The following is a 27475-nucleotide window of genomic DNA, read 5'->3' on the forward strand; positions in this document are numbered from 1 at the left end:
AGAGCCGGGCCATGGCGTCCCGCGAGACCCCCGAGGAGCGGCAGCCTCTGCTGGGCCCGCGGGGCCCGGGGAGCAGGTGAGCTGGGGGCCCCGAGGGCCGCGGGCCGCGGGCGCCCCTCGCGCGAAGCCGGAGCCGCCCCCTCCCGGCCCCCGCGGGTGGGGGGAGTGGCGCGGGCGCGCGTGGGCCGGGAGGGGGCCGCGGCCGGGTGCCCCTCCTCCACCCCGCCCGCGGGCAGGCGCCCCCACCGCCTGGTAAGGACCCAAGGATGTGCGGCAGCTGTGCCAACGGCGGGCACTGCCCCGTGAGGGTGGGTGACCCGGCAGAGGCCCCGCCCCCAGCGGAGCCCTTCCTTCGGGCACAGAGAGCCGGGCCCCCCAGATGCTGTGCCCCGGAACCCAGCCTTCAGCCGCTGGGGGCCAGTTTTCTTCTCTCCCCCCAAAGGGCTGATGGCCATCTCTGGGGGAGGCCACGAGACCAGAGGGTCCCTTTTGGGTCAGGAGCCCTTTTTTTGTTTTTTTGCAAGACAAATGGGGTTAAGTGACTCGCCCAAGGCCACACACCTAGGTCATCATGAAGTGTCTGAGACAGGATTTGAACTCAGGTCCTCCTGACTCCAGGGCCGGTGCTCTATCCACTGGGCCACCTAGCCGCCCCACGAACCCTTTTTTAGAGGTCTGGAGCAACCTTTTGATCCTTTCTTGGAATGAATGTATCATGCCGTACAGGGAAGGGGAACAAACATGAACCCCCCGCTTTGCCTCTGCCGGCCTCATCTCCCAACTGTAAAATGGGGCGCATCGGGGGTGTTGTGAGGTGCTCAGTTATTGCCGTCACTGGTCTCACTGCCACCACCATAAATAAAATTGATAGAGTTGCAAAGGAAGCAAGTTCTCTTTAAACGCAGACCCCAGCCCCACGACCTCCTCGGGAGCAACCTCTCCTGAGGCTGGAGCACTTTGAGGGCCCCCCAGTGCAGGTCCCCTGGCACCAGGCATCTCATAAGCTGTATATCAGCACCAGTGCTTGTGCTCGGAAGGCTCCAGAAAGCAGGGCTCTCATTCACACTCACATGCTCCCTCGCTCAGGGCCAGAACGAGCCTGTCTCCCTGGGATTTCATCTGAGACGAGTTCTGAAGGGAGATGGAGGCAGGAAGGTGGGCATCCAGACCCAGACAAGGGCAATAGGGTGGCACCCAGGAGGCCAGAGTCTGTGGGGAGCTTGGGAAGGGAGCCGGGAGGGGGGCTGAAGCCCACCAGTTTGGATGTGATCTCCAAGGACATTGAGACCATCTTACTTATTGGCAGAGAGGTTGGTCAGGTCAGCCCAGCACTTACGGTCCATGAGGGGGAGAGTAGAGCCTGAACACGGGAGAGCATTGAGGCGGCTGCTGCAGCGTCCGGAGGGGACTGGGGCGTGCAGATGGAAGGGCTCGAGCCCATGTCACTTGGCTTAGGGCTGCTCTTTGTTCCTGTCTGTTCACCACCTATTTACTTGAAGCTGCCTGAATTAGACCAAAGGCCCCCCTTGAGATCTAGTAATCTATCCTCATGTTACAGATCAGTAAACACAGGCCCAAAGAGCAGCCCTGATGGCAGTGCCCAGGCAGGGAGAGCAGAGCCCAGAGCGGTTGCAGTCTGGGCTCCCTCACACGTCAGCACAAGTTCTGCAGTCTGCCGGGCCTCCCCTCCAAGTGACTTAGTCTGTCTTTTGACACAAACCATTTCCCATAATCAAATCTAAGTTATTGTTTCACTTCATGTCTCTGGTGCTCAGGCTCGGGTTCATGAACGGGCTCGGCTTTTGCAGGGTTCATCCCTTGCTTCAGATCCATCCTCTGGCTCCACCTACAAGTTCCCCTTCCTTCTCTCCTCACAGGTTCACCCCATCTCTTGCCATAGTGCTCAGACCCCTTCCCCAATTTAGTTGCTTTCCTCCAATGACCACTTCCATGTGGTGGAGGAGAAAAAGCTAGGAGGGCGGGGGTGGGGGATGTTAAATCCCAGCTCAGATTGGCTCCTCAGGCTTTTCTAGGTGACTGCATGGAGATCTGAGAGCCTTGGAGACTGAAGTTGTGGAAGAGCCATTGATCTTAATCAGCTCCTCAGTGTCCTCCTGACCTCTCACACCCATGTCAGAAGAACAAACCCTGGCATTCTCTACCTGCCCTCTGGCTTTTTAGGAGCAAAGGGCTTGATAAATTGGATCCCAACCTGTAAACAGGAGACAATAATTCTCCCACGATATCATATCCCCAGTGTGGTCTAACCAGGGCACACGTTTAGTGAGACGTGACTTTGGTCATGAACCCAGGTTGCCGTCAACCTCAAAGCCCAGCCTTCAACTCCTGGTTGTGTCCATCCTCCCTGGGGCCCCCAGGCAACTGTGGAAGACCATGCATTGTGGACTGTTGGAGATCTAGCTATCTGAATGAATCTGTCTGTCTCTGCAGAATTAAGATTTTCCATCCCAGCTGCCTACATGGATGACATCCCAGGGCCCAGAAAACTTGATTGAGCTTTGGTGCTTGCCCTGTGGCTGCTTCCTGGGCACCTCACTGTGCCCTTGGATGTTTCTCCTGGATCTTAATCACACAAACTATTGCCTCATTTGTGCCTGGGGATTTTTTTCCCACACAAGTTTCATTTACGACATCACATTTTTCTCTGTTGAACCTAGCCTCATTAGATTTCTGATAGTTCTATCTTGTCATGCTCCTTTAGAAATGTTTCTGAGCTGCATCCCAGGTCTATCTGGCAGTGAATGTATTCTCTCTCCCAGGTTCATGTTTGATACATGTTCCATCTATGAATTCTTCCAAGTATGGCCCAGGGCTGGCCCTAAAGAAGGAGAGCTACTTTTAAGCAACACTACCAAAGAGATATGGATAAAGGATGGACAAAGATGCTCCGAGTACTTCTCTGGTGCCTTTGGTTCGGTCTTCTTCTCACAAAACATATCCGTAGCAATCTTTTAAGTTTGTGTGGTTCCTGATATGGAAATTCCTCCCAGTTTCCAGGAAGTAGCATTGGAGTAAGAGAAGACTGACTGTACATCAGACTTGCTGGGCTCTGAAATTGCCCCATGGGAGCAAGATCCAACTTTGCTGGGGGCATCTTGGGCCCCTCAGGCCTGTATCCTCACTGACTCCCAACCACCCACAGGTTTCGTTCCTGCCACTTGCTGCTGGTTCCTGTGATCATGTTAATAACATTTTAGACCTTTCTGTTTAACACAGAACCTTGGTATATATTTTTTAATGGTTACAAAGTATTTTCACCTTGAGGAAAGTCAAATTCCTTTGGTTTATAGGAAAACTTCACAGCAGGTTACCATTAGTTACACATTGCAGCCTATTCACTATCAACATTCTTTATGACAGTGACTTTGGTAAAATGTTAGGGCTTTTCCAAATGTTTCTCATTGGCAGGAGAAATGTATGCTGCAGTTGTTAACCTGAATTTTAAACAGTAAAGGAAATCAGGGGACCTCATAGACCCTTCTAACTCAATGATATCCTCCTCCACTAGAGTCGTTAGATTGCTTTTCCTAGACCTAGCATGGGTGATCAAGACGTCTTATCCACCTACACCCTCTTCCCCCTCCTCCTTAGATCCTGGTCCATATGTGTAAATTACTTTCCATCAACTTTATTTTCTCCTTTTTCCTACAAATGCAGCCAGTGGGATGTTGTAGAAACTGAAGAACACTACAGAAGTCGATGGTGTTCCATCCGCATCCTGTATCTCACTATGTTTCTCAGTAGTGTAGGTAAGTATTGGAGGGTGGGAAAAAAGAAACAGACCAAGTCCTATGACCTTTCTCTACTACATCTTAGTGGATGGATGATTTTTTTCTTTGTAAAATGTCAGGAAAAATGCCAGTAAACAAGTGCAAAATGAAATATTGTGGCTGAAAATGAAAAGGTGCTATTAGCCCTGACCTCTTTTAAAGGACTGTGGTTTTTTTTTTTAACCACTGTAACTTCTTTGAGTTGACATGCACAAATTCTGAGCTCTTCCCTTGGGACTGGCTTAGAGAATCAATTGACTAAACATTTGTTAATCCAATGAGATGACTTGTAGAAAATGCTATGGAAGCCTTAAAACTATATAAGGACTCGCTGTTATTCTTTTTTTTTTTAATTTTATTTATTTGTACTCACGCCCAAAGGGCAACAAAAATGTGCATACCCTTTGATCCAGCAATACCACTACTGGGTCTATACCCTGAAGAGATGATGAAAAAAGGGTAAAAACATCACTTGTACAATCGTAGTAGCCCTGTTTGTGGTGGCAAAGAACTGGAAATCAAGTAAATGTCCTTCAATTGGGGAATGGCTTAGCAAACTGGTATATGTATGTCATGGAACACTATTGTTCTATTAGAAACCAGGAGGGATGGGAATTCAGGGAAGCCTGGAGGGATTTGCATGAACTGATGCTGAGTCAGATGAGCAGAACCAGAAAAACACTGTACACCCCAACAGCAACATGGGAGTGATGTTCAACCTTGATGGACTTGCTCATTCCATCAGTGCAGCAATCAGGGACAATTTGGGGCTGTCCATGATGGAAAATACCATCTGTATCCAGAGAAAGAACTGTGGAGTTTGAACAAAGAGCAAGGACTATCACCTTAAATTTAGGGGGAAAAAAACCTGATATCTTATTGTCTGATCTTGCTATCTCTTATACTTTATGTTTCTTCCTTAAGGATATGATTTCTCTCTAATCATACTCAATTTGGATCAATGTACAACATGGAAACAATGTAAATACTGACAAATTGCTTTCTGTGGGAGGTGGGGGGAGGGAAATAAGATTAGGGAAAAAACTAAAACTTAAAATGTTTAATCAAATAAATAAAATTTATTTATTTTGAATTTTACAATTTTTCCCCAATCTCACTTCCCTTCACCCCACCCCCCACAGAAAGCAGTCTGTTAGTCTTATGTTGTTTTTCTGTGGTATACATTGATTTAAGTTGAATGTGATGAAAAAGAAATCATATCCTTAAGGAAGAAAAGTAAAGTATAAGAGATTTGCTGTTATTCTTAAGGCAAGCTGTGGGCTACAAAGACATCAAGGAGCTCCCAACGTTCTAATGAAGGAGAAAACCTATCCTTCCTTCCCTAAGTAGCAATAATAGAATGAGGACCTGGATCTCTTAGCAGAAGAGAGATGGGTGGAAGGAGGGGAGTAGAGGACGAATCAGGAAAGTCTGCTTTCTGCAAGAAGAGGCCCTTGATTGAGTTACAAAGAAAACCAGGCTTTCCCAGAGGCAGTAGCTAGGCTAGAAGGAAGCTTCTGTTTGGGGGGATGGGGGGGAAGCACCGGTGTCATCTCTTTGCCGCCTTTTCATCTTTCTATTCAGCAACAACCAAATTGCTTCTTTTGTCTTGTTGCTATTTTCTGTTCCAAATAGCAATGTGTAACAATCAGATTTCAAGGAAAACTAAAAGTGAAGAAAATGCCCAATAATTCAATAAATTTATTTTTACATTTTTTTATTTTTGCATTTCTTTAGAAATATTTGATACGAAGTTGTTGTTTTTTTCTGATTAACTGCTTCCCTTCTTGTCCTAGATGAATTAATTTTCTTTGACTCAGTTTTTCAATTTCATATAATCAAAATGATCTCTTTTATCACTACTTCTATCACCTCTTTAAGAATTTATTCCCAAAACAAAGCTGTGAAAGGTTTCTATGATCTACTTCTATAATAATTAATAATTAAAGCACATAGCCTTTTTGAATTCACTTTAGAACATGATGTAGAATAGTATTAAGCCTAATTTTTGTAACACTGCTTTCCACAAAAATCAACAGCCTTTCCTTTTCAGTATATTACACTTTTAAGATCCACATTTCAGTGAAGATATTTCCTCTGTTTTTAGCAGCAGGAGCTAGTGGGGTCAGCTTTTTTTTTCTCTTCTTGTTTTCTTTAAATCATCTTGCTTGCTGTTGGCATAGTTTTTGTGATGTCCCCCCTCCCCCCATACCACGATCAGACCTAAGAACAACAGTTGAGTGGAGAAGGTTCATGATGATGTTTCAGGGTTGTAGACTGTGTACTGTTTAAAGGAAACTGTTGAAACTAGAACTGTAAAATGATCTGGTTTTTGTTCACTTTTCACAGGTTTTTCGATTGTAATTATGTCAATATGGCCGTACCTCCAAAAGGTTTGTAAGTCTTGACTCACTTCCTGCTTTTACATGGATTGGTAGAATGAGCATATCAGTGACTGGAAGAAAGTGCTTTCTGCATTTCCAGGCTCTCGCACAATCAATGTGTTGAATTAATCACTATTTGTGAAACTGTAAAGTCACTTGTGTAGGGGAAATTCAGTGGTCTTACTCTTTAAATTGTTTTAGTGCTAAATATCCCTAAGATCCAGGAAGTTTTTAATAATCATATGACCCAAGTTTCTGTAATTCTTCTGGTTTGGTACAGAGCTTCTTTGTATAGTATATATCACCAATGACTTCAATCCTCAGTCTCTTTCTCAGGTGAAATTTTCCAAACCTTTCTAGGTAGTTGGGACCATTTTCTAATCTTTTATCATTCGTATTGTTGTTTTTCTCTAGCCTCATCAAATTATCCACAGACTCTGATCTGAAATAAGGCTTGGGGAGTGAGAAGTGTCTGTATGCCTTACATATCTCACCACAAAAACCTAGTTATTAATCCTCTAAATTTCTGATAACTACTTCATTGTCTGAAGTCTGAACAGTTGCATTCATTCATTTAGAATTCTCTGATCTTACTCATTTTTGTTTAGCTGCTTACATTACTGGACATTACTATGTGTACTCTAAAAGACAAGCTTCCTGACCATTGATTTTTGGTGCACAGTAATATGTTGAAAAGTAGACCTCAGTTAACTTTTGTGGATTTTAGAGAGCCTTGCAGTCCTCTGAATTCTCTTGTGACACAATGACTTTTGGGTTTTTTAATATATTAGCAATAGTAATCACCATTTATATAGTACTTTAAGGTTTATAAAGCAGTGTATGACCATCTTCCCCTTTGTGTTCCCACTCCCTGTGAGGTAAGTATGATGAGAATGTTAGCTCAGCCAGGAAGGGATTAAATGGGGCCAGTGGATAGAGCACCGGCTCTGGAGTCAGGACCTGAGTTCAAATCTGGCCTCAGATACTTAATAATTGTCTAGCTGTGTGATCTTAGGCAGTTCACTTAACCCCATTGCCTTGCCAAAAAAAAAACCAAAACAAAATAGGAAGGGATTAAATGTCCTCCATCTAGTAGGTAACTGAGCTGAGCCTTGGACCCAGGATTTCCTGACTCCTAGATCCAGCTCTATTTGCTCTGACAAGGTTTAGGTTTTAGATGTGAGTTTTAAAAAAATAACATCTTAATGGGCTTATTTCCATTTGCAGATTGATCCCACAGCAGATGCAAGTTTTTTGGGTTGGATTATTGCTTCTTATAGTCTTGGCCAAATGATAGCTTCACCTATATTTGGTTTGTGGTCTAATTTTAGACCCAGGAAAGAACCTCTCGTGATCTCAATCTTCATTGCAGTGGCAGCCAACTGCCTCTATGCCTATGTCCACGTTCCTTCCTCCCACAATAAATACTACATGTTAGTTGCTCGTGGACTTGTGGGATTTGGAGCAGGTAAGGGACTTGCTTATATGTGTATCTTTCTATGTATGTCAACTCCAGACTTAGTTTGACTGTCAAGACCCCCATCGTTTGTCCCTGTCTGACCCTCAGCCTTAACTCCTGGGAGTTTCTTGTCAGGGCAGTAGCCTCCTTGGTCTTTCCTTCTCTGGGCTCATGCTGGTCTTTCTCCTTGGGAATGTCTCCTCTTTTTCTTCACTCTCCAAGACCCAGCTTTGGGTCTCAGCCCTTCTCTCACCTTGTCCACGCTCTTCCACTGATATATGGTGTCTGCTGTTTTATTTGTATAGTCTTTCTTCCAACTAGATGATAAGCTTTCTTCTGTTGATGGGGCATCCCTCCCTAGCCCAGTGTTGAAGCACATGGCTGATACTGAGTCAGTGCTCACTGGACTTGTGGGTTGTTTCCTGTTTCTTAGATTAACACTTCTAGAGACAAGGCAGGTAGTTGTAGTGTCTGACATCGGTCGGTTTGTGGAAGGTTCACATATGTGGGCATTTGTTGTCGAGTCATCTCTAGCTGCTACAACCTTATGCATCCAGGGAGTGCTCAGTAAATATCAGGTGGGTGTTGGTATCCTGGCTTTTTAAAATCAGTAATCTTATCCTAAAATTCCACCTTTAAATTACCAAAAGGAAATGCAGACGAGTTTAGAGAACAAGAGCATGGTGGTCTTAACCCAGTGTGCTGGAGTACCACGGTATGGGCATTTTAAGTTGTTTTTGTGATGCCCTTTACAATAACTTCCCTTTAATTACATAACACTCAGTTAAAATGATTTTTATTGGGCAGCTAGATGGCACATTAGATAGAGCACTGGCCCTGGAGTCAGGAGAACCTAAGTTCCAATCTGGCTTCAGATGCTTAACTGTGTGACCATGGGCAAGTCACTTAACCTCATTGCCTTATAAAAATCCAACCCCCTCCCCCCAAAAAAAACTTAAAATGAATTTTATCAAGTGGATTTTTTTTTTTAATTTAAAGGGAACGTTGCAGTAGTTCGATCCTATATTGCTGGTGCTACTTCTCTTCAAGAAAGAACCAGTGCCATGGCCAACACTAGTGCTTCTCAGGCCTTGGGCTTTATCCTGGGTCCAGGTAGGTGTCTGCTCTTTATTTGGAGGGAACTAGAACAGTGGAATCTTTGTCTGCAGTAAGTTAGGACAATTTCCACATCTGTCAGTTGGGTTCAGTGAAATCCAGTGGCTGACTGAGGAGAAATTAGATTATTTTAATATACCATCTTAAGTAAATAACCATTCAGCATCCCAAACCCTACACATTTTCTGTTTTCTTAATGTGTTCATTAGAAACATAATGCTTTAATTGTCATATTACTGGACTGACCTTGGCCTGCTCTCTTATCACTTTGGGAGGTACCAGTATTCTTCCTTCTTGCTATTGATCTTACTTGCTAGAGTAAAGTCAAAATAGAGAAATGGGCTCATTGATTTTTAACCCTTGTCCCTTTTCACTTCACCAATCTAGGACCCTTGAATTGTCATCCATTAGCATATTTTTTACTGTGCTAAGTTTTTCAGACTTGTTTTGCTCTGATTGGAGAAAAGGGGGTGACGTGGGAAGCCATTGATCTTCAGGTGAACATGTACACGGCCCCAGTTCTGCTCGGCGCCCTTTTGGGAGTTATCAACATTCTCTTGATCTTTGCTCTGTTAAGGTAATTGAATCATCGTGTGATAGTGCTTGTAGTGCTGGGGTGCTGTGCTGCCATTGATGGGCCGGGTCCTCATTGGCTTTCAACTCCATCCTGTCTGTCTTGCTCTCCTCTTCTCTTCTTTACACATGCATAGCTTGTTTCAGCTTCCATCCCTGAAGCGCAGTTCACACCTTGTCTCATTTGTTTCTTATGACAGTCCTGTGAGGTTAGTAGTTAGGTCGCTTAAAGCATAATAGAAAATGGGCTCAACTTGGCATTGAGACCAGGGTTCAAGTGTGACTTCAGGCCTGTGTTAACACACATGACAATGAGCATGTCCTTGTAGTTCTCAGCCTCAATTTCCTAATCTGAACAATTCATATATGCCTCCTAGAGTCATTGTGAGAAAAGTACTTCCCTGTGCTACTGTAGAAATGGAAGTTGTTCTGTTAATAACTGCTAGTCTATACATGGGGAAAGGAAAGTTCTGAGAACCCCCATGAGCTACATCACTGCAAAGTCAGTCAGGGAGTCATGAGGAAAATGGCTCAGGGGACCAGGCCTCCCCGTTTAGCCTTCCTTATCAGAGTCCTTCAGATACCTGAAGCTCCATTCCTCTCTTTTCCTTTAGACTGAAGTGTTTCGGGTTCCTAACTCTCATCCACAAGTGACAAGAGACTGAGATGCTTTACTATTCTGCTTCACCTTCCTTGAAGCTTATCTGTGTTTTTCCTAAAATATGGCATCCAGAACTGAACATGATACCTAACTGTTTCTAACTGTGAAAAATTATGGCATAGTTCTCACCTCCCAATTTCTAGACACTAGCTTTCTCAAGGCAGCATCAGATCACATGATCTTTTAGCTCTTGTTGCTTGCAGAGCACTAAGATCTCTAGGTCTTTTACAGAGGAAGGACTTCCCTATTCTGGAGGTGGAAAGATGATTCTTACAATTTAATATTTATTTGTAACATAAAAAAGGAATATTTCCCTATGTACAACAAAACACAAGAAAAGTTGTACATGAAACCATGTATCTATTTCACACTATTTTTTTTTTCAGTATCTAGGTAAATACCACACATTCTAATTTCATAATCACCCTATTTATCTGTATTTCCTTCTGAATTCTGTTCTCTTCTGTGTACAAACAAAATGGACATTGTGTCATTTGCAAATCTAATAAGTATACTATCTCTGTCTTTAGCTGATTTATTTCTTTTAAATGTTAACCAAAGCCAAAGATAGACCCCTTCAGCACTCTGCTAGAGTTAAATGATTCATCCTTGAGTCTGGCCATTCAACCAGTTCCCAGGATAGATAAATCAGCTAACTCATACTTCTCCATTTAAAGAAAGCACCAAAATTGGTTTGGATGATTTCTTAAATTTGGTAGAGTCTATTTACAGCATTCCTCTGATCTTTTAGGAATCATGAGGTTTATAGTCTGACTTGACATTTCCTTGATGAAGCCTCACTGAGTTGCTGTCCTTTTCTTGCTATGGAGATTTTTGCCAAGAATCCAAGTCAAGCTTCCTGGCTTTGAGATGTTGTTATTACTTTGGATCTGAAGTAGCTCTGTTGTAATAATAATAATTCTCTGTTATCTTTTGAAAATTCTTTACATCCACAGTCAAGTTGGTTCAGTTCTTTAAATGTAGCCAGGTTGCTCTCATTATTTCCCTATTCATCATTTCTTCCAGCTCCATATTTTCCATTTTTGTTCTTTATGGTCCAGTGATCTTTAGCAGAGATAACAGAGGGAATGAGAGTTGAATAAGTCTGCTTTTTCTCCATCAATGATTCCTTATCATTGTCCCATCCAGACTAAGGTTTATTCCTCTTTCTTTGATTTTTCTCATTTCCCCCACAGTATGGATGCCTTTGGGGCAGCTGGGAAGCACACTGGGCCTGGAGTCAAGAAAACTCCTTCTTGAGTTCAATTCCAGTCTCAAAAAATTATTCACTGTGTGACCCCAGGCAAGTCACTTAACCCTGTTTGCCTTAGTTTCCTCATCTGTAAAATAAGTTGGAGAAGGAAATGGAAAACCACTCCAGTATCTTTATCAAGAAAACTCCAAATGGGGTTATAAAGGGTCAGGCACAACTGAAATAATAGAATAACAACAAATAGGTTTCTCATAATAACAAACTTTTAGCACTTAGCACAAATTAACACTCACTAAACCTGAGTTTTGGCAGCCTTGACATCACTCTTACAGGTCAGTGACATATTTGTATATTTGACCTCTTATTTATACTTTCTTTTGTGTTCTCTATAGACCTTTTAAAAATCTAAATTGGTCAATGAGGATTCTGTGCATAACATGTAAAATATTTATCTTTATTTTGTATTTTATATTTGTTCGTGGATTCTAAAATAATTTATAACTTACTTTAAAAGACACTCCAAAAAAACTCAAATTATGTTATGTGAATTGAATGTGCTTGGGCTCTTAACCTAGGATCTATAACTGCATTTAAATATAATCAGTTTCCTTTATAATCTGTATGTATTTTATTCAGTGCATTTTTTTATTTTTTTTTAGGTTTTTGCAAGGCAAATGGGGTTAAGTGGCTTGCCCAAGGCCACACGGCTAGGTAATTATTAAGTGTCTGAGACCGGATTGAACCCAGGTACTCCTGACTCCAAGGCCGGTGCTTTATCCACTACGCCACCTAGCCACCCCCTTATTCAGTGCATTTTAAAAGATTATTTTCATATAAAGTTTATAGGCTTGCCTTGTCTGCCAAACAAATCCTTGAGACACAAAAGACCCCTGCAATGTGCTTTATGTTAGAGTAGGGGAAAAATTTAATGTTGAAGGGAAATCATATTTGTAAGTTATCAACAATTAAACTTTCATCAACTAGATCTAAATGGTGGTGGTTTACAATTATAACCATTATCTCTGTATGCCCACAAGGAGTTGGACCATTTCCCAATAAAGCATTCGTATTGTCATGGTATTCTTTAGAAAATAAACTGCATTCTCAGTATTTCTTAAATTCCCTGCACTAGTAAAATAGTAGGTTAGAACTATAAAGAAATTTACATGAGCCGCACCAAGATATGATTGTTAAATTAATTGTGCTAAATAATAAAATGCTTCTTTTTTTCTTTTTAAGGGAACATCGTGTGGATGATTCAGGAAGACTGTGTAAAAGCGTTAATTTTGACGAAGGTATTATATTTAAGCGTTATTGAGTTACAATTACTAAAATATTGCTAATGATTCTTGACTGTCTAGCCATCATTAAATTTTGTTTCCAAAAAACACATTTCAAGGCAGCTAGGTGGTACAGTAGATAAAGCACCGATCCTGGAGTTAGGAAGACCTGAATTCAAATTTTCAGTCTCAGACACTTCATACTTACTGGTTGTATGATCTTGGGCAAATCACTTAACCCCATTGCCTTGCAAAAAAAAAAAAAACAAACCCAAAACCAAAGTACATTGAATGAACCTCTGTGACAATGACATTAAAGAAATTGTGGTTGACAGCCTCCCCTGGAAATATAACAACTGAAAAGGACCTGCAGCCAAATTATCCCTCTTCTTCAATTCCCAATTCTCTTTAAAACTCAGGGAAGGTACCATGTCCTACAGGAGACCTCCTTCATGCTCTTCCCACTGTTCCTAGTGTCATTCTTGAAGTTTCTTTATATTCTGTCTCCTTTTTCTAATGTATGTGCGTGTGGTTTCCCTTGATTCTCCTGCTAGCCTCTTGCAGCAGGGACTATTTCATTTTGTCTTTTTTCATTTGATTGATTGATTTACCCAAATCCATTAATCCTATTTTCACAGAGATTTCACATCTAAATCGCTATTTGGCATCTAAAACTGCTTAAGATGACTTCATTGGTAATTTTTTTTTTTTTACCAGACTCACGTTACCATGCAGGCAATCAGATCATTTACTTTCCTAATCACTGGATGGGCTTATCCTTTCCTTTGCATTCTGATCATCTATCTTATACTAGGTTGCTTGGGGCATATGCAGATCTAGGTATAAACTCTTAATGGAAATGCCACTGGATTTGGAGTATAGTACTTAGATTCAAATCTCAGCTTTGCCACTTGCTGTGGTGTGAGATCTTGTGCTGATTACTCTCTCTAGACCTTAGTTTTCCTCCTCTATAGAATGACTTGCTGATATTTAAGGGCTCTTCTACTTCAAAATCATTGGGGTCTTCAGCATCAAAATGTTGAAACAAGCCCTCCTCTATCTTAAAATAGGAAATGTTCACATTTTACAAAGGGTAGAACTTAATTTGTTAACTAGGTACTCAAGTGCATATATAACTAAGTTAATAGGAGGTACAAAATTGATATTGATTAGGGTTATTGAAGAAAGCTTACTAAAAGGGATGCCATGGAAGTAGGTCTCAAAAGTGATTTGGAAGAGAAAGGAGTGGGAAGGGTCTTGATGTTGAGGGTATATCCTGATTTAGAGGTGGGTAAGGGGATCAAGTAGAGCTGCTTTTATATTTTAGGAAGATTAATTTTTGGCACTTTATGCAGAGTATTGTTTATAGAAGGGAGAGAAGCTGAAATTAAGGAAGCCCAATTAGGTGCATGTTAGTCAGATGCATCAAGATAAGAGTAATAAATGAGGGGCGGCTAGGTGGCGTAGTGGATAAAGCACCGGCCTTGGAGTCAGGAGTACCTGGGTTCAAATCCAGTCTCAGACACTTGATAATCACCTAGCCGTTTGGCCTTGGGCAAGCCACTTAACCCCATTTGCCTTGCAAAAATAAAAAGAGTAATAAATGTCTGACCCAAGGAGGTAGCAATGTGAGGTGAAGGAAGTTTGGATATTTGGCACAAAGGATTTTAAGAGATTAGAATAGCTTTTAAGGAAAAAATATGGGGGCGGCTAGGTGGCACAATGGCTAGAGCACTGGCCCTGAAGTCAAGAAGACCTGAGTTCAAATCTGGCCTCAGATGCTTAATAATTGCCTAGCTGTGTGACCTTGGGCAAGTCACTTAACCCCATTGTCTTGCAAAAACCAATTTTGAAAAAAGGAAAAATATGAAGGAGAATCAGTAAACGTAACAGTTTTTGAGCAAAATACTTCAGAAGGCTTAGGGGATAAGTGTGGTTTCAATTGAGACTCACTGAGGAAATTGTAAAGTAGTTTTTTCTTTTATCTTTTGTCTTAGTAAACCATAAAAACCTCTGAGAATATTTTAATTTTTAAAAATCCCAGAATACAAGCGTGATTCATGAATTAAAAACCACTTAAATATTTTATTTTAATACTGGTTTTCTTTGTCATCATATATCATGATAAAAAATATCTCCAGAGATTAGTGGTTAATCTGTGACACATACACTCCCCCACCCCAGTTATTTTCAGATATAGTATCTACATTAAAAAGAAATCATAACTCAGTTTTATTATTTTTTGCAAAATTAATCTGAAAAATATCAGAGCAAAATATGATGTAGTTGCATATCCTCTTAAAAAATAATCACAAAGAATATATAGTAAAGTTTTATCATTTAGTAAGAATAAGTATTTTAAAAATGAAAACTGAATTAAGCAATGTCTTTTTATAGTGTTTTCACTGATTTTGATTTAAATCAGATCTACCCTACCTCAAGGGGAAGATTTGCTATGTTATGGCATAATATGTGGTGATAGCCATATAAATTTATAGCTTAAAAAATTTTGCTTACGATAATTCTGTATTTTCAGCAATATTTTCATTTTCTTTTTTTTAAGTCCTAAACTATCATTTTATGGAAATTAAAATATATTGTTTCTGCCTAAATCATAAAGGTCCTCTCATCCCCGTTTTAGTCCTACCCCTTTTATTGATAAAGATTGATAAATTTTCAGCATCTTTTTTTTTCTTTTTTTTTAGGTTTTTGCAAGGCAAATGCAGTTAAGTGGCTTGCCCAAGGCCACACAGCTAGGTAATTATTAAATGTCTGAGACAGGATTTGAACTCAGGTACTCCTGACCGGTGCTCTATCCACTGCGCCACCTAGCTGCCCTCGGCATCATTTTCAAGATACTTTTGAAGTTTGATATAGGTTTTCTGCTTATGGTTTCCATGATATAGTGATATAGATTAACTTACAAATGTAAGAACTGTGGGTCATTGAATTATTCTTGTATTTCTATGCAGTACACACGGATGTGGTTCGTGATACTGAGGAAAGCATTGATCAAGTTGCCGTTGTCACCACCAATATTCTTTTCTTCGTCATCCTGTTTATCTTTGCTCTTTTTGAAACGTGAGTTTTATTGTCTCTATGTTATATTACCTGAACTATCCTATTTTGTTTATTAGAATGTACCTACCCTATAAAAGGCAGTTTTCTGTGGTCATGGAACCAAAAAATGAATAGGCTCTGAAAATTGTTGTATTCAGTAAAAAAGAAAATCAACTTGGTTATTCCCTTGCCACATTTAGAAGAGCAGCGGAACCTGCCCTAGGTTTCCCCATCACCCTTCCCTTCCCTTTCCCCAGGAAGAAAGACAGAGAGCCATAGGGAATATTTTCAAGGTTGGCCCTTTGTCACTTGGCAGACTTCATAAGCATATTGATTCTCCCTCAGCCTGCTCACCTCCCAAGAGCTACTGCTCTCTTCCTCAGCCACCCCACAGGATGCTTGTCTTTCCTTCAAAAAGACCTTGACATCAGGGAGGCAATGCCATGACAAGCACGAGATGTGATTGGAGTGAGGGGGTCCATTGCTTTCTCCTCTACTACCAAGCCTCCCTTATTAGCTCTCCCAGTCTTTACAATGACTTTTTCAAACCTTTTCATCCCCCTGAAATCTTTCTCTCACTGTCTCAGCTGAGAACCTTGCCTCATATTGTACAGAAAACAATTGGAGGACACTCTCTTTCTCCCCTTTCCCTCATCTCTCATCACTTTGTCATTATTGCCTCCTTCATTCCTGTCTCACATGGTGAGGTGGTCTTGGTCCTTATCAAAACTAATCCCTCTTCTTATTGGAGGAATCTCATTCCATCCCTGTCTCCTCCCACAGATTGTCCTCTCTGTCATCCTAGTTTTTCACTTATTTTCAGTCTTTCTCCTTATTTACCAGCTCATTCCCTTTTTTTCCTCTCTCCTGATTGAACCCTTTACATCCTTCCATCCCCTTTAACCATTGTCTTTTATGTCTTCTGGCCTTTGTAGCTAAATTCAAAAAGCCTGTGGACAATAGGCACTTCTACTTTCCCTCTTCTCTTGCTCCCCTTGTTTCCTCACCCTCTTACAGTCTGGCTTCTGACCTTATTATTCCATCAAAACTACACTCCAGAGTTACCAGTGGCCTCTTAGGTTGCCAAATACAGGGACCTTTTCTCAGGCCTCATCCTCCTTTATCTCTCACACCTTTGACACGTGGTCACTTGCCCCTCCCTGATACTCTCTTTTCTCTCCTGATTTTCCTCCCCCCCCTCCTCTGACCTCCCCTCTGTCTCCTTTGCTGGGTCCTTCTCCACATCACGTTCTCTGACTTCTGTCCTGGGTTGTCTTCTCTTCTCCCTCTGGCCTAGTGAACTTGGAGATCTCATCAGCTCCCATGGATCTAATGACTATCTCCGTTACCCCTACCCCTCTCCCAAACCTCCACTAGATATTCAGCAGGCATCTCAAACTCAGTGTGTCCAAAACAGGACTGATTCTCTTTCCCCATTAAAAGTCATTGCGACCACCTTCCCTGTAACTGTAGAGGACTCCACCATCCTCTCAGTCTTGTGCCCCCCCTATGTCCAAGCTGTTGCCAAGGCCCATCAGCTTCACTTCTGCCACATTTCTTGGTGCTCCTTTTTCCAACCCTGCCTCACCCTGGTGCAGGCTTTATCATCTTATATTGGACTATTGCTATACCTGCTAGTGGCTCTGCCTGCTTCAAGTCTCTCTCTACTTCTCTTCATCCTCCTTTCGCCACCAAAGTGGTTTTCCCAAAATGTTCTGCCCCAACTCAGTAAACTTCTGGATCAAATGCAGAATGATCTGTTGGCATCCCAAGCTCTCTGTAGCCTTCTTAAGCTGCCTCCCCTTCTACCTTTCCCATCTTCTTTCATCTCGTTCCCCAACTTGTCCTCTTCAGTCCCATGGCACCACCTCTGAGCTGCTCTGTCTTTTGGCTTCAGGCATTCTCTCTGGCTGACTTCAGGCCAGAGTGCCATTCTGACCAGTGACCTCCCTGCCTTTTTTTCAATTCCAACTAAAGTCTCGCCTTCTACAGTCACCAACACCTCTTAATTCTAGTTCTTTCCCTCTGCTAATTATTTCTTATTTATCTTGCTCATAGCTTCCTTTGTATATATTTGTTTGCATGTTGTTTTCCCCCCTTAGATGGTGGGCTCCTTGAGGACAAGGACTGTATTTTGCCTTTTTTTTTTTAATACACAGCATTTGGCATGGTATGTGACACATAGTAGGTACTTAATAAATGTTGATTGATTTTGCTTAACTGTCTTTCTTAAAAGGTAGGATTCTATGAGATGAAGTGGTTATTGGGTAATGACTAGTATAAATATCAAAAAATTTTCAAGTCTTTAAAAGTCACTTGTTTAAGAAGTAGGAAAAAAAAATGTTTAGCCCATTTGGATAGTTTTCCATAGACAACTGTTCAACTTCATTTAGTGGCCTTTCAGCTTCAGTTAGTTGGAAAATTCACGTATTGAAGACCATTCCTCAGAAGTGCCAGATAGCCCAATTGACAAATAGCCTGAGGATGTAAGTAGGCAGTTTGCAGAAGAAAACATTGCTATTTATAGTCATGTAAAAAAAAAAAATGAGGACATTTGAGGACATTGTCTTGTAATGGGGAGATGGAGTCTGGAGGGAGCTGTGAGAAGAGAGTCACATAGCCCTGAGGAAGTCAGATGGCCTTGCTGGGCAGAAGCAGTGCTAGGATGGGTCCAGGTGGACCCGCCAGACCCAGGGGAGACAGAAGGGACCGGATGGCTGAGGAGGCAGACAGGGGAATGGGAGGGGGGCATCTGTGTGTTTGCAGACCTTTCCACTCTTCAAGTGCTCTTACACCATTCGGGTTTGTGCTTGCCAGGAGAATCTCTGGGGAGGAAGAGTTGATCCTTTCTCCCAGAATGAGAGGACTGGTCCTTTCACAGTCACAACAGATGTGTTATGAAGCCTCCTCACATTTGCCTCATCTCCCCTATGCTCTTTTTTATTGCTCTCCTTGTCTCCTTGCACCTTGGATTCTCCAGGGGAATTCAAGTTGCCCATGACAAAGACCTTCAGACTTCTTTGTTGGGATCCTCTGGGATGTGGCAGGTTCTGTCCCTGATCCTTGCAACCCCCAGGTGCAATCCAAAGGAGCAGTCTGGGCAAGCAATCCAAAGGAGTTCTGGGGAGGTGGGGGCAGCATGTAAACCAACTGCATTACAAATCTAGAAGGCCTGTCACATCTGGATCACGTAGGACTGTGGGACGTCCTCTAAGGAAAAGTAAGAAAAAAGAAAAATGAGAAGTGGAAGAAGGAAGACAGAAAAGGGAAGGGGAAGAGAGATCAAGAAATCTCTCCAGGTTTAAGACAAATCCATATTGCCACTGTGGGACATGGAAGGGAATGGGGAAGACTGGGCAGCTGCTCATGGGAACTTAGTGGTCCTGTTACCCCTGGAGAAAGTTGAGAGTGTTCCAGTGTCCATTTTCTGATTTAGGGTTTTGCACTAAATCAGTCGTTGTCACTTATGTTAAGTAGTTTATCTCTTTGCTCTAATTTTGTTGTCTTCGTCTTATATTGATAGCATAGCTACTCCACTCACAATGGCTATGTATGCCTGGACCAGGGAGCAAGCGGTTTTATATAATGGAATAATTCTTGCTGCTTTGGGAGTTGAAGCAGTCATCGTTTTCATGGGCATTAAAACACTTTCCAAAAAGTAAGTCATTAAAAGTAAAAATGCACAATGATTAAGAACAGATTAGCTCTTTAAATATTATGTGTACATCTCTTTCTTTGAAATAAGGTATTTTAAATGTTACCTGAGAATCTATAGGAATCCTTCATAAGAATGTTTTTGTTAAAAAAAAAAACAAAACCATATTTGTTTTGTCTAAATCTAGAGCATCAATATTTGTTTAAATTGTACCTCTGTAGAGTTGAGGGACCACCAGCCTAAATTGTAGGTACTGTGGCACTTTAAATTTATATTTTAAAAGAAAGATGAAAAGTTAATTGATTTTAATATTGCATTTTATAAGTAATTGGAGAACTATTTGGGACCTGAACATGACCCTGGCCTTGAGGTATTTACAGATTATTTGAGGAGGAAATACTCTCATCATCACATCTATGCAATAATATGATATATAATTAAGTACAAAAGGTAAATATCATAAGGTTGAACAACTGCAGGGGAGGGGGGTTCTCAGAGAAAGAAGGCAAAGCTTGACCAGGCCCTGAATAGGTCCATGTCAATGGCTGTGATAAGGCCACCATTCAGAGGGTGTAGAGGGGCTTGTGTCCAGCCCAGTTACTCTCTGCTTCTGTAACTCATCACTCATCCCAGTCTGGATGCTAACCTTCGTGACTGTGCAAGCTGCCAGCCCCTGGACCAGAAGCAGGTGGGCAGAATCCCCCCATACCACCACCCTTAGGTGGTTCGTTGCACTCTAGGGCAGCACCCATCCCTTTTTGGTTTTAATGAGAAAAGAATCACAGGAGTTGAAATCTGCATTGCAGATGACTCTTGATCATATGAAATATTTGTAAAACCCTTAGCAGGTAGATAAACATAATCCTTCCCTCTTCTGTGCCTCCTTATTTCTGTTGAGGACACCACCACCCTTCTAGCCTCCCAGGTTCATACCATCACCATGCTTAGTTCCTCACTCTGCCAAATCTTATCCCTTCTCTTTCCACAGCTTGTCTTGTCAGACCCCCTCCCCCCACTACCAGTCTAGCTTAAGCACTCATTACTTCTAACCTACCCACAGTCTTTTTGGCCTTCCTGCCTCATCTCTCCTTCTCCAGTCTGTCCTTCACTCATCTTCCAAGGGCAGATCAGACCACATCACTTTCCTCAATTTCAGTGGCTCCTGACTGAGTGTAGGGTCAAACATTATTTCATATCTATCTCATCTTTAAAAAATTTTTTTCTATGCTTTTTAAAATAAGCATAATTATTAGTCTACTAATACATCTATATAATTTATTGTTAACTAAGTATACACATTCTGCATGTGTGTGCTCAAGAATTTGTTACTGGTAGCATAAAGATGTGTGACTAGGATAGGTAGCAGTAGGGAGTATGACTTGGCCAGAAGTTGGGGTGGCAAGCCGCTTTAGGGGGAAAGCTTTGCTGTAAGTATATTTGTTTTGAGATAATAGTGGGGTATCCTGGAGTAGATCTATAATGATCAGTCACCCTTAGAAACCCAGACGTCCTGAAGCATGCTCAGCATGTTTTACTCACCCGTGCAGAGAAGTACATGGATTCTTTCTGGGAAGGATTTTCAGGCTTTTGAGCTAAAAAATGAAAAGGGTTTTCCTTAGAGCAATCTTGATTCTTCACTCTCTTGACCCTCACATCTCATCATACACATCACCCCTTCCTTTACTTTTCCTTTGGAGTCTTCTGAATATCTTTTTTATGCTTACCCTCTCCCATAGTCCTGCCCACCCCCCATGCTATGCCTTCCTCTCCTCCCCACTAACCTATTTGAGACCCTTGAATGAAGAGAATTCAATCCATGGGAGCTAAGAGTGCAGAGAAAGCAGAAGAAGCTTTGGGGGGGAGCTCCACAAGGAGCTGGCCATCAAGGAGGGAGGAACTTGTTCTGACAGTCTGGGGGGAGGAAAGGCAGGAATGAGGAGGTTGAGAACATTCCTGAATGGAAACATGAAAAATTAGAAGAAGGGAAATGAGTTTGGGGAAAAAAGCAAAACAATGACTTTTAATTCTATCCTCCTCACTCATCCCCACCAGAAAATGAACAAGTGTGTGTTTGGGGCGGGGCGGGGGGGGGGGGGACTTGGAGGGGAAAATGGGAATGAAAATTTGTGCAGCTGTTTCTGGGTCCTAATTCCAGTTGTCTTAGAGCTCTTCTTCCCCAGGGGGATTTCTGCTGATGACTCTGGAAAAGGCAATCTGCCTGTGGTGGGAGAAGAGACTACTAGGCTTATTCGGGTTGGCAGGGTTGGCAGCTAGGCTAGGAGTTATATCATGGAGACAATGGATGACAGCCCATCTTCCTACTCTGACTGGTTGTTCACTCATCTCTCAGGGTCAGGCCAAGGTTGCCCCTATTTGTAGAACACTGGCTTAGGTGATCAAAACAGGCAAAAACTTAGGTAACCCAGACACTGATTGACAGCCACCATCCCCTCCTCATTTTCAGTTAACTGGATAGTTTTGCTATAATTTACCAAAGTTGTTTAAATTTAAATGTCTGTTTTTTCCTAGAACTGAAGAGCGTGTACTTCTGCTTGGAGGATTAATCATTGTTTTGATTGGATTCTTTATCTTGTTACCTTGGGGAAATACGTTTCCAAAAATACAGTGGGAAGGTATTCTCTTGATTATAAAAATTTATTTTTATCTATGTAAGCTACTCTTGTTTTAAAATAATGTGCTTTTCTTACTTTTTAGATTTACATAATAATTCCATTTCTAATAAATCATCTGGAGAAAGGCTTCTGTATTTTTGGGAATTATCAGCAGGAAATTCAAGTGAAGCACCAACAGGCTGCCCAGTGGAGCAGGCCTGGTGTCTTTATACTCCAGTGATTCACCTAGCCCAGTTCCTCGTTGCCTCTGTACTCATAGGGCTAGGCTACCCAGCCTGCAATGTTATGTCCTATACCCTTTACTCAAAAATTTTGGGACCAAAACCTCAGGTAAGAGAATTACAGAGACTAGTACTTAAAACTCACCATTTTTGCTACATTATTTCAACAAATTTTTCCATTAGATGACATTTTAAATCAAAAGAGTAATCTTTGGGGGCAGCTAGGTGGTGCAGTGGATGGATCACTGGCCCTGAGTCTAAATTCAGCCTCAGAGACTTGATACTTAACTGTGTGACCTTGGGCAAGTCACTTGACCCCATTGCCTTGCCAAAATCAAACAAAAAGAAAAGTTTTCCAAAGTGTTTCTGGAAACTCTTGAGATCAAAATCTAACTTCCCAGGCAAGAATGGTGTAGCACAAGCACTTGTGTCTCCAGAGTTGAAAAGAAAGGGGGTTGTCAGCTGTAGTTGCCTGATAACAGACCGGTGTCTGCGCTTGACTGAAAATGCAGGGGTAGCCTTGAAAGTTTTTAGGAACAACACTCAAAAAACCTCCAGATGGGAATACTTCTTCAAGGAGTTGACCCATTTCTTTGTAAATTGAAACATAGTATTTTTCATATTGGAAAGCAATGACTGGGTTCTTTTTTCCTGTGAAGGAAAAAAGATAGTATTTGAAGAATAGGCTAACTTTTGAAAAAGATAAGATACCATTTTTTAAATAAATTTTGCCAATATTTATCCTCTTTAAAAAGTCTAGAAGATTATGGGGTTTTTTTTTAGGTTTCTGCAAGGCAGATGGGGTTAAGTGGCTTGCCTAAGGCCACACAGCTAGGTAATTAGTAAGTGTCTGAGACTGGATTTGAACCCAGGTACTCCTGACTCCAGGGCCAGTGCTTTATCCACTGCGCCACCTAGCCACTCCCAGATTATGTTTTTCTTAAAGAGCAGTATCAATATTCTGAGGCATTTCACAAATATTCAGCCAAGTCTCTGATAGTTTTTTGTCTATTGTGTTCAACTCTCCATGATCCCATTTGGGGTTTTTTTTTTGTTTGTTTTTGTTTTTTGGCAGAGATACTAGAGTGGTTTTTCATTTTCTTTTCTAGTTTATTTTACAGATGAGGAAACTGTAGCAAACAGACTTAAGTGGTTTGCCCACAGTCATTCATCTAATAAGTGTGAGACTGGATTTGAGCTCAGGAAAATGAGTGTTTTTGGTGGTCTATCATTTTTGCATGAATTTAAATAAAAAATGAATAGTAAATATCATTTATATAAACAGTATTATTTATCAGGGTGAAAATACATTGCCACACTAAGTATAAAGCTAATCTTTCCTTCTGACATATACCTGAGGCATCTCAGTAAACTGTATTAAAGGGAGAAAAAAGAAAATAATAATGGGGAAGAATTTGTTGACTTAATTGAGACCTAACTAGGAAAAGGAAAGAGGAAGACCTTAGGCTGCTAATAGCTTCATTGCTCCATTTGGTTAATAAAAACTAACCATTATTTTCACCCTTTCTTCTCTTAGGGCATCTACATGGGCTGGTTAACAGCCTCCGGAAGTGGAGCCAGGATTCTTGGACCAGTGTTTGTTAGCCAAACATACACTTATTTAGGCCCTCGATGGTCCTTTAGCTTAGTCTGTGGAATAATTATATTAACTGTCCTACTTTTGGGAGCAGTTTATAAGAGGCTTATTGCTTTTTCTGTAAGGCATGGGAGAGTCCAAGACCAGGCTTAGAAGAGTGAAGTTGAACAGGTGAAGAGCTACAGAAGTGATGGGGCCACCTCACCATGGCTTCATTTCAGGATTACTGCAGAAAACCAGGTGATTTTTATAAAGTCTGTCTTGTTTGTCCCTACACAGGCTCAGTTCTGCCCCTCTGGCTTTGTACCACAGGGCAAGTTCATCATTTTTAGATTTTAACTTCTCTCTATACAAGGTGAAGCGCAAAGATTTTTATATCATGACTCAAACTAAAGAACAGAGACCTATATATTATTAATAACATTCTACTAATGTGAGCTGGGCCTGCTTTATTAACTTACTTTTGGATCAGGTTTATACTATGTCAGAGAAAATCGAAAAAGATAGAAAAAAAATGTTAAAACCTGATTACAGGTGGGCTCGAGCTCCCAATTTCCACACCACAAAAAATTTGGAAATGTATCTTCATAGCCATTATATTGTTGTTAGTTGTTTTAGTCACATGCAACTCTCCATTTGGGATTTTCTTGGCAGAGATACTGGAGTGGTTGGCTATTTCCTTCCCTGTTTTTTTTTTGTTTTTTGTTTTTACAAATGAGAAAACTGAAGCAAACATGGTAATGTGACTTGCCTAAGATCATACAGTTAGGGGTATTCCTGTCCCCAGGCCCTGACACCCCTCACTATGGCAGCTCCTAGCCCCCTGTCTTTTACATTGTACTGTAGGGTCACTCTTGGGCCAAGCTGCCTCCTGGCTGCCCATCTCTGGGTGGCTTAGCTCTCCTTGCCCCAGACAACCAGTGCCCATCTGCCTTAGCAGAGGATGTTTCCTTACACCAGTAAGTGTCCGTCCTCTTGCCTCCATAATACAAGTTGTAGGTCATCTTACTAAATGACACTGTGACATTCAGCTCCCCGGCCTCTCCTTGAAGTCCCCACAGTGTGCAGAATGTTATCTAAGGGGGTGCCTGTTGGGAAGATCACCCCAACCTGGGGCTAAGGGAGATGGCGCCAGTGACCAACCTCATCTAGAGAAAGGTGAGCCAGGTACTAAAAAAAAACAAAACCCCATAATCTTCTAGACTTTTTAAAGAGGATAAATATTGGCAAAATTTATTAAAAAATGGTGTCTTATCTTTTTTCAAAAGAGCCAGCCTGTGAAGAAGGGCTTCTGGGGGGGGTGGAGCTGTGTCTTATTGTCTGAAATGGCAGCTGGCTTTATGGGTACAGTGGTCAGAGGAAGGCACTCCCAAGGAAAAACTCAGGTGGGAAAAGGTATGGGGCAGTCAGGGAAGAGCAAGACACACATATACATACACGCCAAAGGAGAGCATTTGCGTTCAGAAAATTATATCCAAATAGGCCGGAGAGGGGAGAGTGAGGGGAGAGAATTTGGGACTGAAAATAAAATGAAATTTTTTTACAAAAATAAAGCAAGATAAATACTAGAGTGAGGGTTTTTGGAATCAGAAGGGTTATGACTGCTAGACTTAGAAGTTTAGAATTTGGTCATCAAAGTTTACCCAAAGGGGTTGCTAGGTGGTGCAGTGGATAAAGCACTGGCCCTGGAGTCAGGAGGACCTGGGTTCAAATATGGCCTCAGACACTTAATAATTACCTAGCTGTGTGGCTTTGGGTAAGCCACTTAACCCCATTTGCCTTGCAAAAAAAAAAGTTTACCCAAGGTCTCATTAAATGAAGTGTACCCACAAAGACAGAAATCTATTTGGAGTTAGTTTATTATGAGGCTTTGTGTTTCCTTTAATTACTATTGGACAATTTATATAGATGCACTTAAATGTGCATTTATAGAACAGAAAAAATTTTAGAGAACGAAGTTGTTGACTTGATAAAACTCTGGTTGAATGCTCTGAGCAGCTATTTAAACCTAAGGAAGTCAATCTTTTTCCCCTTGCCTCTCTGAGGAGTGGCAGAGGCAGGACAAGAGTTCCCAGGTTAATCCTCTGCTTCATAGCATTAGTAGATGTGAGACATTTGGGAGAAGCCCCGAGTCCTCCTAGTTCAGATGACTGGCCTTAGTTGCCTTCTGATTCCATAGGCTTGTCTCTGTTTACCTGGATTTGACAGAATTGCACTACCCATGAACGTTTCTACCTCTAAACTAGTCATTTTTAAAGGATCTGGAGAACACTTGGGGCTTGAAAAGAAGACTGTGTTGGTAGGAAAGGCTGATTGACAAAATACCAAAGAATCCTCAATGGTTTTTCAAGCCAATTTTTTCTTAGAGGCGCTGCCTGTTTTTCCAATTGTGATCCAATCATTTGCACAAAAACTGTATTGTGGCTAATTCCCTTATCTGTGGTTGATACTGCCTTGAATTGGCATTTTGTTCTCTCCCCACCATACTTCTGATCAGGATTTCCCTTCAGCTACACAGGGAGAGCACACTGGGGTCACTCACCCAGGCTGTCTGGCACACTGGTAACCTGAGGCGTACCCATCTTGGCACCAACTCATTCTATAGGGAAAATGAAGGGGACCTGCATCAAGAGCCTCTGATTATAATGCCCACACTAGACTACCTGGGACACATGTCTATCCAGTAGAGGATTGGAAGTAGCCCAGGCCCAGCTTGCTGCTGCACTGAAGGGCATTCATTATTCAGGGTCGTTAATTATTAATGGAGCAAATGCATTCAGGAACCACTAATATTTACTAGGTAGCCCAAACTGTAATAGCCTATGCCCTCAAAAAGTTTACATCCTACTGAGTATTTTCTTACCAGTGATAGTTGGGAATAATTGATTTTTAAAAAAGCTGCAATGTTTTTGGGAGAAAATCATTGAGATATCTTGTGAGTTTCCTTCTATAAGTCATACATAGTGGGGCAGCTAGGTGAGGCAGTGGATAAAGCACCTGCCCTGAAGGCAGGAGTACCTGAGTTCAAATCTGGTCTCACACTTAATAATTACCTAGCTGTGTGGCCTTGGGCAAGCCACTTAACCCCATTTGCCTTGCAAAAAAAAAAAACAAACCTAAAAGTCATACATGGGCTCATTAGTTAATTCACCAAAAGAAATTTGACGACCATAAGCTGGGTTTCCCAGGACAGACCTAGCTGAGCTTGTGGTTGAGTTGTGTTTTGTTTTGGCCTGCTCCTCATGATTCCATTTGAGGTTTTCCTGACAAAGATAGTGGAGTGGTTTTTGCCATTTCTTTCTCCAGTTCATTTTACAGAAGACACTGGAGTGAAGTGACTTGCCCAGGGTCACATAGCTAGGAGGTGGCTGAGGTTGGATTTGCTCTAGACTTAACTTACAGCTGAGGGTAAATAGAAATCAAGTTTAAGGAGGGGAAGATTGAATTTCCATACTATACTTGTAACGAAGTCAACATCTGTGAAAACTTTTTAAAAAAATCTACTGAAGTCTTCCCTTTGACCTTTCAAGGAACACTAACTTGTAAAGATTTGTTTTTTGTTTTTTTTTAAATTTTATTCACTGGCTGTGTAAAAGCTCCTAAGTAACACTGAAAAGTTTACCCAGGATCTTTACTACCTTTAATATTGTGCAACATTCTGGAAAATCATGGGAGGTCACTGTGATAAGTCTTAAGGAGTCAGGATAAATTGAAGGATTGTAGATCTTTATGGAATGTTAAACTCTTCAGTTATTTTAAAAACGTGCAGTGCTTTTGGTGACTACTGTAAATTCTTTTGTGATCTCTTGTTTTAAATAATTATAATAAATCA

General features: G+C 41.5%; 1 protein-coding gene across 2 annotated transcripts; it reads left to right on the plus strand.

Annotated features, from left to right (window-relative positions):
- On the plus strand, positions 1–27475 carry LOC141517399 (major facilitator superfamily domain-containing protein 8-like). Of its 2 annotated transcripts, XM_074228369.1 has the most exons (12): positions 1–76; positions 3679–3770; positions 6141–6184; positions 7403–7643; positions 8634–8747; positions 9183–9327; positions 12437–12492; positions 15450–15558; positions 19061–19195; positions 21722–21825; positions 21908–22155; positions 23584–27475. In XM_074228369.1, exons 1-12 carry the CDS (start codon positions 12–14, stop codon positions 23794–23796), a joined length of 1566 nt encoding a protein of 521 aa, XP_074084470.1. In that variant the 5' UTR covers positions 1–11; the 3' UTR covers positions 23797–27475. The 2 variants fall into 2 exon arrangements, with proteins under 2 accessions (XP_074084470.1, XP_074084469.1); XM_074228368.1 differs by lacking the exon at positions 1–76 and having other exon boundaries at positions 329–3770.

The sequence above is a fragment of the Macrotis lagotis genome, chromosome 3, assembly GCF_037893015.1.
Source record: "Macrotis lagotis isolate mMagLag1 chromosome 3, bilby.v1.9.chrom.fasta, whole genome shotgun sequence".
NCBI lineage: Eukaryota > Metazoa > Chordata > Mammalia > Peramelemorphia > Peramelidae > Macrotis > Macrotis lagotis.

Bases quoted from the DNA above. Each gene is read 5' to 3' on its own strand.
- LOC141517399 (XM_074228368.1), top strand. From the start codon at position 3,560: ATGGGTGATCAAGACGTCTTATCCACCTACACCCTCTTCCCCCTCCTC. The intron at 21,826-21,907 runs GTATTCTCTTGA...CTTACTTTTTAG, and splicing joins TCCAAAAATACAGTGGGAAG to ATTTACATAATAATTCCATT. The intron at 22,156-23,583 runs GTAAGAGAATTA...TTCTTCTCTTAG, and splicing joins TTTTGGGACCAAAACCTCAG to GGCATCTACATGGGCTGGTT.